This window comes from Bos indicus x Bos taurus, chromosome 10, assembly GCF_003369695.1.
Source record: "Bos indicus x Bos taurus breed Angus x Brahman F1 hybrid chromosome 10, Bos_hybrid_MaternalHap_v2.0, whole genome shotgun sequence".
Taxonomy (NCBI): Eukaryota; Metazoa; Chordata; class Mammalia; order Artiodactyla; family Bovidae; genus Bos; species Bos indicus x Bos taurus.
This window is the reverse complement of record NC_040085.1, coordinates 69332147-69347887: the sequence shown is the minus strand read 5'-3', so window position 1 is coordinate 69347887 and position 15741 is coordinate 69332147. Positions and strand designations below refer to the sequence as shown.

At 43.9% G+C, this 15741-nt stretch overlaps 1 protein-coding gene across 1 annotated transcript in view; it reads right to left on the bottom strand.

The window, feature by feature from the left end:
- RHOJ (ras homolog family member J) overlaps positions 1-15741 on the bottom strand; it is a 93949-nt gene that overhangs the window by 19795 nt on the left and 58413 nt on the right. Inside the window, exon 2 of the mRNA XM_027554271.1 lies at positions 5422-5480. Coding sequence (XP_027410072.1) covers positions 5422-5480 — 59 coding nt within the window. The remainder of the gene's footprint in view (positions 1-5421; positions 5481-15741) is intronic.

Here is a 15741-nt window from a genome sequence, read left to right as displayed (position 1 = left end):
GTCAACTTCCTCACCCCCTGCCCCCGAGTTTGAACACTTCTAAAACCATATTAAGAGGCACATGAGCAAGAAAGTTTGAGTCGCTCATTGAGGAAGAACATTTGTTCTGAGGTTTTAGGCAGACAACATAGAGAGTTGAAGTTGGATTCTGGGCTCCAGAGGGCCCTTGGGTCAGCTAATAACAAACGGGAAGGCTCCTGTCCTTTCAAGTGGGCCCTGGGTTGCTGCCATTAATGAACCCCTGGTGTACTTGCCTCCCTACCTGGTCATATGTCTCCCTTTCCAGCCCCTGTGGAGGTATGGGCGGTATGGGGATTCAGGGAGAGGGTAGGAGAAGGGTTTCAGGATTTAGGGCATTGAAGATGTGCCCTGACTGAGTGAGTGGTATGACTGATGGCTTTCCTACTCTCATATAGTAATGGTCACTGGGGACAGCTGAGCTGCTGTGGTTTCTCCGTGACAGACACCAATCTGTACTTGCCCACAAGAGGACAGCCCTAATCCAGTGGTACTCATGTGCTGAGAACTCAGGGGTTTATCCTGCTGAGAAGCCAGGCTCCTGACACCAGGAGAGTCTCATTTCTCCCTGCAGCACAGCTAACTGCCACTTTTGCAAATGCTGTCTTTGAGATACGTCTGTCCTGGAGTTTGCCCTAAGAGGCTGCAATTGCAGCAGGGTTTTACTCACGTTGTTCCTGCAGGCCAGGGCCCATGAGAGGCAGAGATGAGGTGACTTAGTACCAGGACTGGTCCCACTCTAGGGGGCCGGGTTGGGGTGGGGCGGGGGTTGCCTGGTTCTGGGCCGTGACCTGGGAGAGACCCCTCTCCCATTTCGGCCTTTCTCAGCTAGCAAATGCCCAGGCTTGCGGCAGCATCCCCCACCCTGCTTCCTCTCTCCCCTAGTCTCTCATGCAGTTGTTTAGTCACCAAATTGTGTTGGACTTTTTTGCGACCCTCTGGACTGTAGCCTGCCAGGCTCATCCATCCATGGGATTTCCCAGGCAAGAATACTGGAGAGGGTTGCCATTCCCTTCTCCAGGGGATCTCCCTGATCCAGGGGTTGAACCCTCATCTCCTGCATTGCAGGTGGATTCTTTACCACTGAGCCACTGGGGAAGCCCAAGTCTCTCATGAACATGCTTTAAAATTGGCCTGTAAGCATGTTGTGAAAAAGTCAGCTCCAGACTCTGTAGTCAAGCGAAAGACCTGGGCTCTAGAAATCCCTCTCAGAAAGCCTCTCAGCCACACGCTACTGGGACATGTGTTGTGCAGGCTGGGTGAAAGTGAAAGTGAAGTTGCTCAGTCGTGTCCGACTCTTTGCGACCCTGTAGACTGTAGCCTACCAGGCTTCTCTGTCCATGGGATTCTCCAGGCAAGAATACTGTAGTGGGTTACGATTTCCTTCTCCAGGGGACTTTCCCGACCCAGGGATGGAACCCAGGTCTCCCTCATTGGAGGCAGACGCTTTAACCTCTGGGCTACCAGGGAAGCCCTGGTGGGTAGGCAGGACCTAAATAGATTCGGCTTATATACCTGGGCCTTATCAGCCTCCCTGGTGTGAGCTGGGGCGTAACATGTAGAGTGACCCTGTGAAAAAGCCCCTCACTTCATTTCCTAACTGAATGTTTGGAATTCTGTGGAACAGATGAACCAGAGTTCTGAAGACTCTTTGTCTACAAAGAGCTCCACTCACAGCTCAAGTATCCATTTGTTTCAGGGGTTTGGGAAGAGAGCTAATGTTTGCCAGTAGCTGCCTCATGCTGGCAGTGTATGCATGCAGTTTGTTACAAACTGTCTTGAGCAGATGCTGGGCTGGCTGTGCAGTGCCGGAAGGTGTCTCAGGCAAGTCTAGTGGGACTGCGGTGGTGCCCGAGGTGACGAGGTGTGGCAAAGTGGAGGGAACCAGGTCAGATGGTTTTGTCCAGGGCTGACTTTGAGGGTAGAGGTAATATTTTCTTGCACTTTATCTTTCTGAACACGTGTGCTTCTTGAGGTTGTTTTTAACTGTTAGCCCTGGTTAACTCAAGACAAAGATGAGGGGGCCCTGTTCCTAAGTTTGTTCGTGTATGAAAATCTAATTATTCACAGCCAGATGGAACCCTATAGCCAGGTTCGGAGGCTTGTTTCTTTTTTTGCAGCTCAGGGAACAATCAATTGGTTCTGAGATTACCTTTCTTTCTTGTTAGTAACTCTGATCAAATGAGTAATTTTGAATTAGTTCTAGATCTTCCTTAGTCATGTGACCTCAGCAACATTTGTGAGAATATAACTGAGGAGGTTATCTTCCCTGAAGCTGGGAATGGAAATTTTGGGACAATGCTTCTAAATTAAATTTGTCACAAAGCCTTACTGGCAGAGTTGTGAAGCCATGGGAATCAACTTGGGTAATGGTTATTTTCCACTGCATCCTCCTAACATTAGGAACAATGTTTCAACCAACAAAGACTCCAGTTTTAATGTGTGTATGAATCACCAGGAGATCTTCTTAAAATGCATTTTCAGATTCAGTAGGTGGGGGATGGGGCCTGAGATTCTGCCTTTCTAATAAGGTCCCTGGTGATGCTGCTGGTTGGCTGTCCAGACTCTGAGTCCCAAGGTTCTAGAACAGTGGTTCTCAAAGTTATCTGTCAGAAATTTATTCACAATCTTTTCTTTTTACTAAATGCCACTGAATTGTATACTTTTAACATGGTTAATTGTATGTTATGTGAATTTCACCTCAATTTTTAAAGTATCAGTAAAAAAAAAAAAAAAAAAAAGAAATTTAAGTGTGTGGGCACCATCCCAGAACCGTAGAGTCAGCAGCTCTGAGAGGGGGCGCCCAGGGACTGGGTTTTAACCAGCCCTATATGTGATTCTCATTTCTCTGCTCAAGTTGGAGAACCACTGTTCCACGTAATGAATTAAGTGAATCCTTCAGTGGAATGCATTCCGACACTTCACAGCCCTTTACTGCTCAAAGGTCTCCCTTAGGTCTAGCCTGCAATTGTTTTGCTTAATTACTCTGGTTCTTTACGGCACTATTTAAATCATTTTCAAAGGTCCTAATCTTGGAATTTCAGTTCTATAACCGACTTTAAGATATGTTCTGATTTCTTTTCCCCACATTTTATGTTCCCCCACCTTGTCTACCTCTAGGCTTTCAAAGCAGCTGGTGGAAAGCATTAAAGTGAAAGTTAAGTTGAAGAATTATCTGTAACCCATTTGTTGTTATATTCTATCAGCAATTATCACTTTCTCCTGTGTCAGAATTTTGGGTCAGTTTGGAGTCTAAACATGTCTTTTCCACTGCTTTAGAGTCTCTACTCCGATATTAGTATTATTTTAAAATTTTTCTAAAAAGATGGAGCAGTGGGAAAGAATACCTAAACTGCTTTTATGCAGTTTTGTTGGATTTGAAATTAAATAGAAGCCAGGGAGAGGCTGTTCTGAGGACAGTTAATGCACAGAAGCTGACAATTGTAGTGGATTGCTATAGAATTAGGGAGAACTGGCTGGGCACAGGGCAGGGGGCATAGGGAGCTTTTTTAGAAGGCAAGGGAAACAGGTTTCAGAGTCAGGCAATAATCCTTGCTGTGTTGAACTCTTCAAACTGGATTATATTCATAAGATATGATTATGTATGAGAAGGGTGTACACTTTCTTTTTCAGGCTGTGAGTCCTGATGAATGGGGGTACCCCAGTGACTGTGTGATTGAATGAGAATAGGCAACTCCAGCCCAAAGAGCAGCCTCCTTCCATTGCTGGAATGCTTTCTGGTGGAGGGGAGTCAAGCAGGAGCTGCACTGAAGTCTGGTACCTTAGCACAGAGGAGCCACTCACTATTCCAATCTGCGTGTCTGTGGGCATCCTTTCCTAGTTGTGTGTCTTGGTATTGATGTGAGAGGTCTCTTCCACTTTCTGGTTCCTGAGGGTGGCTAAAGCACCCATCTGCCAGTGAGGGGAAACTAGATGCTTTTAGAAGCTTTGAGTCTGCTGCTAGATTTTTCAAGTTCTCCACTGCCTGGTTCTGCCTGTCTGTGGAACACCTGCTTTTGATGTTCCATAGACATTTATATTGTCTGAGCCACCATCATCTGATGTGAACAGCCAACTCATTGGAAAAGTCCCTGATGCTGGGAAAGATTGAGGGCAGAAGGAGAAGAGGGCATCAGAGGATGAGATGGCTAGATGGCATCACTGATGCAATGGACATGAACTTGGGCAAACTTTGGGAGATGGTGAGGGACAGAGAGGCCTGGCGTGCTGCAGTCCATGGGGTCACAAAGAGTCAGACATGACTGGGCGACTGAACAACAACAGCAAGACATTTATACAGTGGTTCTTGCCAATGCATACAGAAATCCCAAGGAGAATTTTATTTATTATGACTTTTTTTTTGTTTTTGTTTCCAAGTTGAGCAAAAAGACGTATCTCTGGATAATTGTGAAAAAAATCTAGATAAATGCATAACTACATATAACAATTACCAGGAGACTCACAGTGGGAATAAGCAGGGTCAAATGTTTACTCCAAAGGACTTAAGATGTATGAATTTGGACAGACTGAACAACCCACTGTTTTTGACTTAAATAAATGAAACAGGATGTATGGTAACAAAAGCTCTGTCAAAGAAATTGGGTCATAGCCATCAATTACTTAACCACTGCCCCTCTGGCCCATGAACTTATAACTAGAAACTTTTTGTAATGACATGTGAGATACAAGGGAAAAAAAGATAAGGTGACATTTTCACCCTAGCAGAGAATGTGTTAACTGGTTTAAGAATTGAGGGTTCTATTGCTTTACATATTGGTTGGCCAAGATCTCTGACTTGAAGAAATATTTCTGACAGAATGAGCATATTTCAAGAATAGAGAATTTAGATTCAACTCCAGTTGTTCAGGGGTTGACCCTCACTTTGGGAAACCATCCAGGATCCTGATTTTTTCTCCTTCTGATACTAAATCCATCTTTTTTCTATTCCCTGACCCCCATTCCCTATCTCTTTTTGTACCTTTCCACAGCTCATTAGGCTTTTTAAATAAAGAGTGGGTAAAGAATACAACATGGAAAAAAGATAGTGGATGAAACTAAAATTTATGAAATTGACTCAGTAACCCTCAATCTGGAATTGGCATGGGTTAGAAGAAATTGGAACTCTTCACGAAATATGTGATTTTGATTAGGGATAGTCATCAATCAATAAATGAATGGGTATTTGCTTATTAATACCTTGAATCTCATAATGATTTAGTTTCCTGTTATTACAGATATTTTTAAGATATTAAAAATATTTTGGTTGTCATTTGGGTATATGATAAATTCGCCCCAGGTCATCAGAGGAGGTAATGTCTACACCATCAGTCCCCATAAACTTAGTCAAATGGATCATTCTCTGCCCTCCCAAACCCTTCATGAATCAAGATAAGAAAAACGTACCTGTCCTGCGGTGTCATACAGTCCGAGCAAGTGTTGCTTGCCTCCCACTGTCACAGTAACTAGGGGAGAAGAGAAAAGGAGAGTCTGTAAATGTGAGCTTCAATCAGGATCCTTCACATTTCTCTATGCCAGCATCTCCCTGGGCAGCAAGGCCAAGCATATGCCTCACCCATGTATATTCTAAACCAAGTTGACAGCATGATCAGCAAATGAAAGCCAACCTTGGGCTGCAGTGAGAGCAGATGGGCTGAGTCAAGTCCAAATTTCTCAACCGAGGCAAATACTGTTGGTGCCACTAGGGCACTTTGCAGGCTGTTCATTAATCCTGATTAGGCCCTATAATATCAAGCCCCTAAAGGAAAAGGATGCTGGACTCGTTCTCAGGTTATTTTCTTCTTTCGTTTGGTTTGAGCCACCTTTCAGGATATAGACTCATGTAACCAAAAATCTCGGCTTTTATTTGTTGTCAAAATGCTAAGAAGCCCTGAAAACAAAGGATGTTAACCCACCTGCCTATTTCATAATTTATAGCAAAGCTGGGGCTTCCCAGGTGGCGCAGTGGTAAAGAATCCACCTGCCAGTGCAGGAGATATAAGAGTCACAGTTTCGATCCAGGGGTTGGGAAGAGCCCCTGCAATAGGAAATGGCAACCCACTTCAGTGTTCTTGCCTGAAAAATTCCATGGAAAGAGGAGCCTGGTGGGCTACCATCCATGGGAATCGCAGAGTCGGACATGACTAATCACAGCAGGATCAGCAGGAAACCAAAGCTAATAGTGAAATGAGAAGGGCTTAACATTAATTGCAAAAAGTGTTTTCGTTCAATATCTCTCTGCTTTCGCTCAACTGATTCGTGACAGTTTGAAACTTAGTTGCAGAAGGAAGTGTTGTATATGGGTTTCTTCTAACATAACTGAAGCATATGTATAGAGTGAAAAGTAGAGAGTTTGATTTACCCAGTAGGCTTATTGCCTCACCAAGCAATTATGTCCAAAAGTAAGAGGTAATAGAGGAATACCAGCCACTCTTTACATGGCTGGAAATGAAATAAAGTCTCAACTTGAAACTAAACTGAGATAGAACAGATTGAAAACAAGAGTAATACCATTTTCTTGGTAAATGGAAGGAACAAATTTAAATTTCCACAAAAACTTAATTCCTTTTTGGAAAAGGAAAGTAAAATATGAAGGAGAATGTGATTTTTTCCCTAGTTGATTAGGAAGAATGTACAAATGCTACAAATGCAGGATTTATATTCAATATACTGTAATAATCTATAGTGGAATATAATCAGAAAAAAATAAATGAATTGCTATATGGTACACCTAAAACTAACACAATACTGTAAATCAACTATATTTTAATAAAAAATGTGCAGGTCCAACATAAAAATGATTTTTGATTCCCCCGTCATTAAGTGTTCAGGAAATGAAAAATAAATGGAATAGCAACCTTTTATAATTGCATCTCTAAAATAAGCCAGCCAGATTCTCTAGTCTACTGCTCAGAGTTACTGATTGGGTACTGATGTGAGTTTTATTTGTTTTCAGGTTCAGGGGCTACATGTGTGCAAAGTGCTTCTTAATGGCTTATTCTTTGAAAAGCACTTGTTTAAAAGCACTGCCTCCCCAGACACTGGGAACAATTTTTCTAATCTTCTCAGATCAACATGTGTTCAGCTTGATAACATGGTGGCAGCCACTCAGATGAGCTTTTAAATGTGTGTTTTTAAGTGGTGAACTCAGCTCCATCCAGTGCTAGTGACAACACAGAAGACAGGCGTTTAAACATTTTCCCTTCAAAAGCCAGGCTAGCGATGGAAATGAAGGCGAGATGGCGCAGCCCCCAGCTCTTTGTCCTGTTATATTTTCCTCTTCCTGCAGACTTGGAGCCTAGTCAGATGTTCCTAAAATCTGGCTAAATGATTTCTTTAATGGCTCATCCGCCACCTAGTCATGGATCAGGAATGAAAGGAAGAAAGCCAGCCATTACAACATGGAATTTCCTGCCTCTAGTGAGCCCAGTACACACAGGTTAGGGCAGCTGCTCGGAGACCCCCTGGGATAGCCCCCCGACCTACAGACCCAGGGCCATCTGTGGAGTGAGCACTGGAAGTTGCCTCATCCTCCTGGCCCCCCTGGGCACTGCAGATGTTCCAAAGTGATGGCTCTGACCTTCCTCACTGGAGCCCTGAGGATCATGCTTGAGTTTTCTCAGGGAACAAACGTTCCTTCCAGCCTGCTTTTCCTCAGACCTCACCCTCTTCTCCCTTGGCAGCTCTGACCGCAGGGAACTGTACCAGGCCCGAGGCAAGGGCCAGCCTGGGAAGGAAGCCTTTGGGCTGAGAGTCTGAGCCCAGTCTTTCCTTTCCTCTGTCCTTCCCTTCCTCTAGGGTTTATTGGGCTCCAGGACTGTGCTCAAGAGTTGGGAGTGTTTATGCTCCTGGGAGATACATCGTCTGCTGTCACAGAGCGTGGAGAGGAGGGTCCAAGGCAGTGTGGTGGACACTCTGCGGGGGCAGTAGAGATGAGTGTGGGAGCAGGCAGAATGAGCATTACCACATGTGCACACACACACAGCTGAAGTGTGGTTCAAGAAAGCTTTCTGGTCTGAGCTGGGTCTCAAGATTGTCGAGAGTTACCCATGGTGCCCTGGGAGTGCTTCAGGAGCTACCCAGCATGCACTGGAGGAGATGGGGCTGAGGAGGTGAGCATGTGGGCTCAGGCCCTCCTAAGTCACTAATACAGGCTTTATGCTGAAGGCATTGTTAAGCTGTGAAAGTCCTGACTTCTTCTCTTCCCCAAAGGCAGTGAAAGAGAAGGAATTAAAATAGTTTTCTTGGGTTTAGGCAAAATGGCAAGAGGAGGGAAGATGAGGTTTTTGGGATGGAAGCCAGGTTGGTTCTGAGCTTGCTATGCAGTGGCTGGCTGCTCTGTTGGGTCAGCTCTGCTGGAGGAATCCTGAGGGGACAGGGCGGTGCTTGTGCCCCCATCTCTGGAAACCACGTTTATCTCTCTTCTCTGCCCTTTGATTCTTCCATTTTATCAGAAGGGAGATGAGGGGATCACAGGGTTGATGATGGCAGACATCACGGGACAGACAGCCAGAGACAGAGCCAAGCAGTACTCAGACATTGTGGGATATGCAGATGGCTTTGTGAGTCCTTATCTTGGATTAGCAATGGATGCCTTATCGCTTGTCAACCTGGCTCTGTGATGCTCCTCAACTTGGAAATGAATTAGATCAGCACAGAAGGAAGGTGTGCTCTAAAATGATCAGAGGAAATGCAGAGAGGTTGAGACAGCAGGATCTTGTAAGTCAGATGGTTCTGCTTTTGAATCCTATCTTTCTATTCACCATCTACGTGACTCTGGGAAAGTGACCTAACATCTCTGAGCCCCTCTTTCCCTATTTGTTAAGAGAGAGCATCACCCATCGAAGAGAATACTTGTGAGGAGGAAGTTAAAGGAGAAGATGCCTGGCACATAGCCTGGCCCATAGTACGTGCTGAACAACTGTTGCTTTCTCTCCTTGAACAATGGAGAAGGGAGTGACAACCCACTCCAGTATTCTTGCCTGGGAAATCCCATGGACAGAGGACACTGGTGAGTTATAGTTCATGGGTTACAAAGAGTCAGACATGACTGAATGACTAACATTCCTTCAAAAATGCTTATTGAATCTCTTCTAAGTCCAGGGCCAGTCTGACTTTCCCCTCCCTGTGTATGTGTACTCAATGCACATATATACGCAATGTACATGACATGGCACAACAACTTTATAATATGTATGAACTGCCAGTCACTTTCTACCCTAAATGGTTGCTATTTAGATCAATGTCTTGTGTTTCTGATCGGACAGGAAGACCCTTGAGGAGACAGTCTCCATAACCCATGCCCTACACAGTACAGAGCACAGTTTCTGACATTTGTAGTAGATGCTGAGTCCACAGAATGGAAGTGAAGCCTCAGGGGCAACACAGGCAGAAGGAGGCCCTTCAAAACCAGCAGAGCTGCAGCTTTGCAGCCTCAAGCTCCCTGGCAAGACACTAACTGCTGGGAATTGCCTGTAGCCGGTAAACCTGCCTGGCAGACAGTGGTCAGGCTAAAATCCCAGACCACCTTCTATTCTCAGAGCTTTTAGAATTGCCTTTTTTTTTTTTTTTTTTAGAGCTTAGAGAGGTTTTAAAGAGAGTGGGTCATGTGACCTGCTAATGGCTCAGATGATTGTCTCAATGAAGTGTGAAAAACTGTCAGTGACCTGTTAAGTATGTAAAATGAAGGCCTTCCTCTCCAAATCCATTAAGTTCTTTGATTCCTTGTGTTTGCTCTTGGTGCAGCTTGGATGGTTAAATTTCTGAGTTGGAGTGAGTGAGGTGCTGATGAAGTTGAAGTCACGTTTGCTCTCCTGAGGGTTAGTTGGTTTCCCCCAGAGAGTAAATGTCCTGGCAGGATGTAAGCCCACCCCTGCCCCTCAGCCATTTCTGTCTCCTCATGAAACCGCATGTCATTTGCAAACCTAGATGAGGAAGGGTTGGTCATTCCCTGCAAGCCAGCTCTGACCATCAGTCCAGCTCATCAGCAGTGCTAGGAACCTGGTTCATAGCCCCTGCCCTGTTGGGTGGTGGACTAGTCATCTCATCTGCCAGAGAAATCTTTCGGGGTCAATGTGATGAATATATGATGAATCTGAGAACTGGCACAATGGAAATGCCAGATCAGTCATGAGAAAATCTCCCAGTGCCCTTCCATTCCTATCACAAGGCCAGCTGTCTGCATCAATCAGTTCGAATGTACTCTATTTGGTGGGTAAGATAAGGCAGACCTGACTAGGTGTGTGGACATAATTCCATAGAGGTCCTAGGACTTCCTTGGTAGTTCAGATGGTAAATAATCCACTTGCAATTCAGGAGATCCAGGTTTGATCTCTGGGTCAGGAAGATCCCCTGGAGGAGGGCATGGCAACCCACCCCATTATTCCTACCTGGAGAATCCTATGGACAGAGGAGCCTGGGGGGCTACAGTTCACAGGGTCACAAAGTGTTGAACACGACTGAAGTGACTAACATTTTCCCTTTCATTTTCACTATTTTGGAGGAAGAAACCCTCAATTTATAAACATAGCAGTAAACAGAATTTTAAGAAAGCTTGAAATATGCCCTCATGCAAATATAGACTGATACTATATCAAAGATTTATTAACTCTTTATGAGAGAATTAGATAAGAAATCTTGCTTGAAGAGCATTTTGAAGAACTGGGCATTTATAGGTACTAAAAAGCAAAATGTAATAATAAAATGGCTAGGTTCAATGGAAAACTGGTTGTTATCCTATGGAAAGATAACCTTTGTGTTCTGTTCTCTTACTAAATGAATTATTTGCATCTTGACCCAACAAGATTTACAAGGTAACATGCAACTTTAGAAAATCTAAACTTTTAGTTAGTAGCAGCATCAGACAAAGGTGAATTCCCCTAGATTGCCAAGCCTTGAGGGAAGGGTGTTGAACAGTGCCCCAGCATGATGTTGAGAGGAGAGGTGCAGGCTCTTGGCTTTATGTCCAAGTTTCTGATAATTTTTCTTTATGTCTGAATTCAAGTCCATACTTAGCCTTCCACTCACTTGGTGAGATGTCAGGCAGGTCAGTAGGTTTCTCCCTCACCTGGAAAATAAACACATTGCTTTTACCCTAAAAGGGTCTGTGTGTGCTAAGTCACTTAGGTCATGTCTGACTCTATTGTCTGCAGCCTGCCAGGCTCCTCTGTCCATGGAATTCTCCAGGCAAGAATACTGGAGTGGGTTGCTGTGCTCCCCTCCAGGGGATCTTCCCGACTCAGGGATCGAACCTGCATCTCTTACGTCTACCTACACTGGCAGGCAGGTTCTTTACCTCTAGTGTCACCTGGGAAGCTAACGGGGTGTAGAAATCTTTATAAGCTGTTCCAAAGTCAGGGGTAATCATCACTATAATTTCTCTACCTCTGGCGGCTGCAAAAAACAGAGTTTAAATGAAAAATCTCAATTCTGACCCTTGTCATGCTTGCTGACAGGATATTTTCACTGAGGTTTTCCCTCTCTGACCTGACTGTTGCCTCTTGTGCTTCCTCCTTTCTAGAAGATCCCATCTGGGACTGTGACTCACCTAACCCCAGGGTCTGCTCTGAGGAGTTGCTTGTCTGTATGTGTTACGTGGTGTCCGCCTCACAAATGAACATGTTCATTCTTTAAGGAAGAAACTCAGAGGCATCTGGGATGAAATTCCCCTCAAATTAAAATAAGTTAGAAAATAGAATGAAACTAGAAACAGACGCTATGTTTTTATGAATATGAATGGTGGTGAATTTCTCCCTGGTGGGGTTTTATCCTTCCAACTTATGTGTTCCTCTTAAGGTGGCTTGAAAACCTTCTCATCTGCCTGCCAGCAGAGAATGCCTCTTGTTTCCTGAGGAGCAGCCTGTGTGTGAGTGCGCATGCATGTGTGTGTATGTGTATATGTGAGAAATGAAAGTTGTTCAGGCAAGTCTCTTATTTGCTGTGTTGGCGTGAGTTCCTGTTTCTGAAGAAGACTGAGGAGAAAACCAAACAGGTTCCCTGAGAATCCAGTAGGATTCTGAGCTGAGGATTTTCTTTGGTTAGGTCCTTATATTTGTCCTACAGTAATGAAAGTTCCATTTGTAAAGGGTAAAATACATCTGCTGTGCATCTTCCATCACTAGTCATGTTTCCTTTTTCCCTTAGACACACCTATGTGACAGGGGATTTGGTTTGTAGTCATTTGGGATGGTAATCACCCCAGAGTTTAAGGGAGAAGAACAGGTTGGAGGCCTGAACTCACTGTGAACAAACTGGGACCCTGAGCAAGTTTCCACTTCCATAAGTCTCAATTTTCTTGCTGGAAGTTTGAGGAGAAAAGGAGATCGTGAGCATAAACACGGTGTACAAGAAAGCTACTACAGATATAAAGTGGCGTCACTAAGCAGATGGCTTCTTAACAATACTTTGGGAAACAGAACTTGCTGGAATGAAGCTGGGTGTGGGCTGGGTGTTCAGGAAAGGTCTGCCCTTCTCAGTCCTTATTTGATGATGGATGAGGAGGCAGATGAAAGGCAAGAGGAAGGGGAGGAGCTTGTGCAGTTCCAGGGCTCTTGGAACTGACTGGGGATGAGGCCAAACCAAAGACAGAGCTATGATTCCATGACATCCACATCCTGGGATTTTAGAGTCTTAGTACTTGGCCTCGCCCTTCCTCAGTATTCATTTGGTGTCTCCATCCTGCCGGTTCTCCCTGCTAAGTATCTCGAGACTCAACTCTTCTTTACCATCCATGTAGCTATCTCCACGCAGCCCCTTACCCGCAACCTTGTCAGTTGCAAAAGGCTCCTAATCTACATTCATTTCTTCAGGCTCCATCTCCTGTTCTCCTTTTCCTCACTGCCACCAGAGTAAATGCAACTATGGCTCCCAGTCATTTCAGATAAAATTCAAATACTTTTCTTGAGTGTGCAACCTCCTTGTAATCTGGCTTGTGGTTTACCTTTCCAGATCTTTTATTTTTTATCCTCCTGCAACCCAAACATTCTGCAATCGGTTATACTCACAATGCCTTTGCTTAAGTTGTTCCCCCTGGAGATCTGGAAAAGAAATTTTGGAATGCTTTCTCCACACCCATCAACCTGGAAAGCTTCCATAAGCTGGAAAACTCACTTCCATAACTCCTCCTTGATGCCCCTCCTCCCCCCAAGTACCTTAAGCATCTTTCCATGTTTACTTGCCCATTGGCCTTAAAGTGCTCTGTGCTATTTATCCTCATGCACCAACATCTAGCATGGGCCTGGCATGTGATGCCGTAAATATTGGTTGAGTAACCGTGAGTTAAACTCCAACCAAAATGGGCATTATCTCTGAGGCATTTATTTTCTCTAGATGAGTCCTTGGCCTTTCCCCAAGCGTCATCATAAGCTTTCCTAGACATGAAGTGGCAGGATGGGGTCAACAGCAGTGGTGGTCTGTCCTAGAGTTGGCCTACCTGTTAGGAGGGGATGCCATGGAAATGTGGTTCCGCTGGGTGGGATCAGTGCTGGGGGCCCTCTGTCACTTTTCCAGGCAACTTTCACCATCTATAGGGCTGCTGGACTCCACCTGTGGGGCAGGACCACTGCCAACATAACACTGTGGCCATGTAAACCACTGTAGCCAGTCTCCCTGGCATCAGCAACAGAGTACAGGGGCGCTGTCTTTTGAGTAAGGCTTTGGTGAGAAGTGACTGAATGATAAATGAAGCCTGCATATGGAGATGTGTGGTCTGCAAATCAGGCTGTGCTTTGTGCAGGACCCCTGTTCAAAGAGATACTTAAAAAAAGAAAGCCAGCTCTTTCAGTCACATTCATACATCACTGCTGCTGCTGCTACTGCTAAGTTGCTTCAGTCATGTCCGACCCTGTGCGACCCCATAGACGGCAGCCCACCAGTCTCCCCTGTCCCTGGGATTCTCTAGGTGAGAATACTGGAGTGGGTTGCCATTTCCTTTTCCAATGCATGAAAGTGAAAAGTCAAAGTGAAGTCGCTCAGTCATGTCCAACTCTTAGCGACCCCATGGACTGCAGCCTACCAGGCTCCTCGTCCATGGGATTTTCCAGGCAACAGTACAGGAGTGGGGTTCCATTGCCCTCTCTAGACTACATCACTAGAAATTTATAATAATTAAGCTGACATCGAGGTATGGTAGAATAAATACCTAACTTAGAGGCAGAACCTTTCAGCCTTCATCTTGACTTGGTTGAAATCAATGTTTCATGGCAGCCACCAAGGGAAGCTGGTTTAAAAACACACATTCTCTGGTTTCACACCCCATACCTAAGGTTCCAGGAAGTAGGGCTGGGATGGGGCCCAGAAGTCTGCATTTTTATCAAACTCTCTGAGTGACTAAAGTCTGAACCTCAGTTTTCTCATCTTTAAGATGAGAATAATAATAAGTGTTACCCTAGAGCATCCAGTCCACTTTAGACAGTTTTGTGAATATCAGATGTATGGAAAGGAAACAAGTTACAGTTTATAAAATGCTACATGGATATTCTCTTTTTTGATCCTATCTGACACACAATACAGGCGCAAGGTGGTATGTTTGTAGCAGTCCTCTCCCCTCCTTGTCTAGAAGTAGTCACTAAGGAAATTCAAACACCTAGGTGAGGATAAAATAGAATAATGTGTTCCTGTGAGGAGTGTTCAAAGAATTATTAGGTTCATAAAAATTCTATCAGGTGCCAGCTATAACTACTTAGAAAATATGATGGAAAATATCCTTCTCACAATAACAACAAAAACTATAAAATGTCTCATAATGGGAAGACCTTTATGAAAAAAAGCATAAAAAACACTTTGCTGAGATACGTAAAAGAATAAAAATGGGGGAACAGCTCATGGTCTCGGGTGGAAAGCACTGTATTGTAAAGATGTTAGATCTCCTCAGTTTAATATGTTTATAGTAATTCCAATAGAATTTTTGAATTGGGCACATGGCAGGGTAATTATAGCAGTTATATTCAAAATTTAGTTGGGGAGAATACCTAATAACTTAAAAAGAATGACAGGTTAATTGTGCTAATATGTTAACATGTAATATGAAGTTATTAAAGCAGAATAGTATCAGCATAAGAATCAATGAACCAGAACAAGAATCTCAGCCACTGAACCTATGCTACATGGTGTGTGAGGATTTCGTATGTGATAAGTGGCAATGGGGAAAGATGAAGTAGTCAATATATGGCATTTAGAAAATTGGTTACTATTTGGAAATAAAAAAAGGACTCTGAAAATATAAAAACAAATGAAGAAAACCATAAAGAAAATGATTGATATGTTGACCTAAAAAAAGTCACGTATGATATAGCACCGGGAACTCTACTTAATGCTCTGTGGGGGCCTGGTGGGAAGGAAGTCCAAAAGGGAGGGGATCTGTGTGTATGTGTGGCTGATTCATTGTTGCACAGTAGAAACGAACACAACATTGTAAAGCAACTAAATTAAATATTAATTTAAAAAGTCACATATGTTCACAGGTATTGTGAAAAATGGTCACAGTGTACGAGGGTCAAGAAGTTTATTATCTTTGGTGCATAAGGGTGCTCTCTGATTAATAAGAATAATAATCCAAAAGAAAATATATAAAGAATATGGAAAATTTACAAATAAATAAAGGGCCAATGAATATTGGAGTAAAAAAAAAAAATCAAACCAGGTGCAACTTTTGGCTTGTCAAATTGGCAAAGATGAGGAGAATGACACCAGGACTGGTGAGGATGTGGCACCTACATGCCACTGGGGTGT